The 5,152-nt window shown below is 44.1% G+C and overlaps 1 protein-coding gene across 1 annotated transcript; it reads left to right on the top strand.

Moving 5' to 3' along the window:
* Positions 1-886: 886 nt before the first annotated feature.
* Positions 887-4,744, top strand: LOC115082475 (glutamate receptor ionotropic, NMDA 3A-like). The gene is given in 2 exon segments (XM_029586700.1): positions 887-1,744; positions 1,747-4,744. Coding segments are annotated over 2 exon segments (825 nt in total). The 5' UTR covers positions 887-1,594; the 3' UTR covers positions 2,422-4,744.
* The last annotated feature ends 408 nt before the right edge of the window (positions 4,745-5,152 follow it).

Raw genomic sequence — 5,152 nt, 5'->3', positions numbered from 1 at the left:
TACATTTTTTTGTTGTTGCTGTTGGGCACATAGGCACATCCTAACACAATATTCCTTTGACACATCCATTATAATTATTTGCATTGACTCAACTTACTTATGCAGTTGATAATAATTTATGCAGCTACAAATCCAATCTGCACAGATATACAAGCAAAATCATAAGGAAATGTTATCAAATTTTCTCTTAAAAAAATGCTCATGACTAACCTAGGCACAATTCCAATGATCAAAAAAAAAAAAAAAATAGAAAAGGGCTGCTTACCTTGGTAGTAAATGAATATAATTATTCTCACCATATGAAGCAGAGCTAAGCCTGTCTACTCTCGGGGGATCTGTGTGGTCAAGCAATCCTACAGCTCCCTAGCAGCCTTTAAAGAGACAGTACATACTTCGCAGCCTTGCAGTACTACAAGTGACAGTTTATACTTTGCCCCATTGTCTCTAACTAGCAGTGGGTTACAGGCTTCTCTATTACTACAAAAAAATATACATGGCAGAAAAAGGCACGTGATACCTGAAACAGTCCTATTTTTCTTAACAAACGTTTGCTCTCGGATTCTCAAAGAAACCCCTAAAGAGTTGTATTTTCAGCAGACACATATACGATGAGTTCACACCTGGCGGTAAAATTACTGGACTGAGCCGCTGTGACCAGGACCTCAACCCCTTCCACCCTAAACCCCCAGGGGCTACGGCAGGGCGTCCTGGGAACTGTAGTCGATGCTGACTAAGAGAGGAGGGTTGCAAAGGACCTTGAAAACTACAGCTCCCAGCTTCCGGCCAGCTGGTAATGTGCTCGAGGAGGCGCCGCCTGGCAGCTGTTCCCAGGCTGGTATAAAGCAGCCGGTGGGGAGTTTCGTGCAGCCAAAGGACGGGCGTGCAGCCACCTGCACCGGCAGCCGGGCAACTCTCCCCCCCCCCCCCTGCCAGGGCAGGGAGCCTTTGCTTCACTTACCAACAAGCAAATAAGACGGACAGAGGGAACGACCGCTTCAACCGGGAGTTTAATCTGCATTATAAAAGGATTTTTTTTTTTCTACTCGATGCAATAAAAAAAAAACCAAACAAACTGTAATTACCTAAGCAATAAAAGGGGAAAGATCGAGGGGGTGGAAATACCGAATCATTACTGATCTTTGCACACTGTGTCCTACTTTATTCGTGGGATTGCTTTGCCTCCTGCGTGCGGGGTGAACTTCCGTGATGGCAACTCTGGGGAGCTCGGAGGAATGGGGCGAGGTGCCTGGGGCTCTGCACAATGCACAGATCCGTGGACTTCCCCACCCTCTCCTAGTTGGTTAATTCTGTGTAAATAATAATGTGACGAACTGGAGGGAAGAACAGTTGGCGCCCGAAGAGATGTGATTCCCTTGCTTTCTCCTCGTCCTCCTTTTTTGCTCTATGTGTTTGGCACTTCCCGACGGCTGGAGAGTGCGAGGAACTGAGAACTTTTGCGGCGCTGCCAGTGCTTCCGGCTGTGGCTCGAGGGCTCCGGGGGGGGGCTGCCCTCCTTCCACGCGGTTTTCTGGGTGCCCGCGCCGCTTCTTCCCCACCCCCCCCTCCCCCCCCTGCTTCTCGGGCTCTCCCAGCCATGCTGAATTTGAGTTGGTGGTGGCTGGTGAGCCGGGTCTGCCTGCTGATCCCCTGCGCCCTGGTGCTGGCCAGGGTGCCCGGCTCGTCCTCCCACCCGCAGCCGTGTCAGATCCTGAAGCGGATCGGGCACACGGTGAGGGTCGGCGCGGTGTGCAGCTGCAGCCCTGGAGGGCGCGGGCGGTCACGGAGCCGCAGGGCTGGCCCGGGAACGAGGTCCCGCTGGCAAGGCGCGAGCTGGGAGAGGAGGAGGCTGGGGCTGGCCCGCTGAAGGAGACCGAGCCGCCCGCCGCCGAGAGGCCGGGAGTGGCCCGGGGGCCGAGCTTTAGGGCCACTGCTGGCAGAAGCCCCGGGCTGCAGCGCCGCTGGATTGCCACCGGGCTGCGGAGGAAGTCGCCACTGAGCATCAGTGGCCAAGTTGGCAATGGGAGCGAAGAGGAGCTGCTCTTTCCCAGGGACGCCTTGCTTTTTGCGGTGGAAAACCTGAATAAATTGCCCGAGCTGCTACCTTACAACCTCTCTCTGGAAGTGGTGATGGCGATAGAAGCAGGATTGGGGGACTTACCTGTTTTCCCCTTTTCTGCCTCTAGTTCTTGGAGTAGCGACCCCCTTTCTTTCCTGCAAAGTGTCTGTCATACAGTGGTGGTGCAGGGAGTCAGCGCTATCCTAGCCTTCCCGCAAAGCAAAGGGGAGATGCTGGAGTTGGAGTTTCTCTCTTCCACTTTACAGATCCCTGTAATTAGCCTGGTACGGAACCAATTTAGCCGTCAAAGTCAGGTAAGGAAGCAAAACACAGAAGCATGGGGCATCCTTATAATCTTTCAATGAAAAGCAAATCTCTGCCAGAATCATGCAAATGTTTTCTTTTCCTTGCTGAGTTTTGTATGTGACCGAGACTACAGTTGTAGGCAAAGCTGTCAGTGCTTGCCGATCATGGCTGGAGTTATTTGTTATGGTAGTTATTAAAGCCGCCGTGGTCGTGCTGTCCAGTCAGTGCCTTCAGTATTCTGGGCAAAGACCTGCAAATGCAACCTGCAGCTTGAATGGGTCCAACAGCCAAGTGCACCACTGCAAACTCGCATTGTAACTCCAGGGCAACACCACACCCTGCAATGCAACTCTTCCATCCTGCAGCAATATATTAAATTCTTTCAAATACATTTTTCGGTCTTGAATCAATGGCTTTTTTTGTAGGTTCTGGCTCTGTACATACTACTTCTAACATATTGTTTTATTTGCACAGATCCACAGTTGGGTTTACGGAGGGGGTGTTTTAATCTCTGTAATAGCTAAGCATCCTATAGATCACCTAAATAGAATGTCATCACTTTATTTTTGTTATTTTTTAAAGTGTTTGTGGTTTGGCCATTCTTTATTCCTCATTGTTTTGACAGTTCTATAATGTAAAGGGTGTCGTTGCCAAGAGTGCACCTCGCCCCTCCTAAAATTACAAATATGGACGTGGGCGACAGATATCAGGCTGTTGCAAGAGTGCCAAAAAGAACAGAATGCAAGTTTTCTGATCACTCTCCATCGGATTAATTTATGAAATCGTCTTTTGTTAACTTGGTTTACGGGTCCAAAATTGTGATTTATCTGTCACTTTTAAACATATTCATATTTCTATTTCTATTTTTCTTCTTTTCTGTCTTCTTAAGTTGAACCAGTACTAAACCAATATTCTACATGCAGCTCCTTCTGCTGGAAACATACTGAACAGTATACTAGCTTTCTTTACTAAGCACTTCAGATCACTACAGGACAATTTGCATACATTCCCACTTTAAACTAAATAAAAAATGTTTCATAAAACTATTATAAACTTATTTTATGAGTTTGGAAAATACAGTTTCATTTTAAATGTACTATACAATACATGGCCGATCAGTTTAGCAAGTTGACCCCATAGGGTGAGAAGAAGGGGGATGGTAAATTAAGTATGATTAGAGAACAATGCACCTTTCCTGAGTTGAAAGAATCAGCACCAGCCTCCAGTAGCTGCTGTCTATGCAGTTTTCATGTGGTGCTAAATTTGCACTGTCTTGATTCATTAACTTCTGTCTACACAACTGCCCTCACTTGAATGTGAACAGCTGAATATTTGGGGGAGGGGAAGTAGTGCCGAGAATACTAAACAGGAGAACAGATGTGCTATGTTATGTGGATATTGTTGCACTGAAGAGGTCCATATCGTGCACAAAACTCTTGCCACAAAATTCTTCCATACCCCTCACTTTTCTCCATCTTTGAAATATCAAGTAATGACCTCCTGATTGCTTGTCCTTAGTATATTGTTTGTTTAAAAATAAAAGTTATCCATATTGCACATTTCATTTGTAAATAAGGCATTTTCATGCATTCTGGTTTAGTTCAGAATGTGATATGAGATCCTTGTCATTTGAAACATCATTTTTATTATAATTGGCTTCTGGACCACTAAACTATTACTGTTGCAACAGGTTGATCTGCTCTTTCATTTAAGTGTTCTATCTTGTTCTGTCAAGAGTTTAGTTCTGTGTACAATTAGCAGACTTCCTCCTTCAGTAGGATCCTTTTTAATGGGTTCCATTGTAGTTGAAATAAAATGATATAAAATGATTTTTATGTTTGTGTGAAGACATCTCTACTAAATGGTAAAAGGTGCAGTTAGAGTCTGTACAAATTCTTCTGTGACATCTCTCAAGAATCGAAAGTATCACAGATTTTGCATTACAGTTGGTATGATAGGAATCTTTGTATCTTAAGAGTGCCTAGCCAGTAAATTAGATTTTGCAAGAATAATCTAGTAGGCTGTGTCCAGTGAAAAGTACGTGTCATTTAAAAGAGAGTTAGATGCTGTAGATGCAAGAGCTGACAGTGATTTGAAAGGACAATGTAGATTATATGTCTTCTCTAGCCATCATGTCAGGACTGTATCTCTTATGGCTATATAGCACAAGTCAACATTCTAGGCTTAATCATTCCTTTTGCATAACATTTGCTATATTTTGACTCATCTGGCTTATATGGTACTGGTATTGTCCTTATTTCCAGTCATGGTTCACATTGTGTTAACTCTATTGCCTAGGAACATTATGTGAAAAAAAAAAGAGAGAGAGAGAAAGATTTTTAATATTCAGGCAGCAAGAAGTTTGAAAGCACCAGTTTATTATCTCTTGTTTGAACTATATACTTCTTATTACAAATAAAGATTGTGATGAAAAATCCATATATTTTGCTGTCTTATGGCAGCTGATGCTATCAACAATATAAGTCATCTTAGGACCATCTTATCATCCCTATATTCTCAAACTATTTTTCCTTTCTGCTGAGAAGGTAATTTCCACATTATTTCAACACTTTCTTTGCAACAGTTTCAGAAGATTATAAAAGCTGATGAATGTACGCTGTTACAGTGTAGTGACTGCGCTGTACGCTTATGCCAGTAGTGCATTAAAAGTACTTTCTAAATGATTGGCTCATACAGTGAGGAATTACGCTAGACTCTGAAAATGGAACTAATTCCTGGATGTTCAACTCTAGTCTGCAATTCAGTTCAAAATGTTTTTTACCCAAATAC

Source organism: Rhinatrema bivittatum, unplaced genomic scaffold, assembly GCF_901001135.1.
Source record: "Rhinatrema bivittatum unplaced genomic scaffold, aRhiBiv1.1, whole genome shotgun sequence".
Lineage (NCBI taxonomy): Eukaryota > Metazoa > Chordata > Amphibia > Gymnophiona > Rhinatrematidae > Rhinatrema > Rhinatrema bivittatum.
This window is presented reverse-complemented; position numbering and strand designations above follow the sequence as displayed.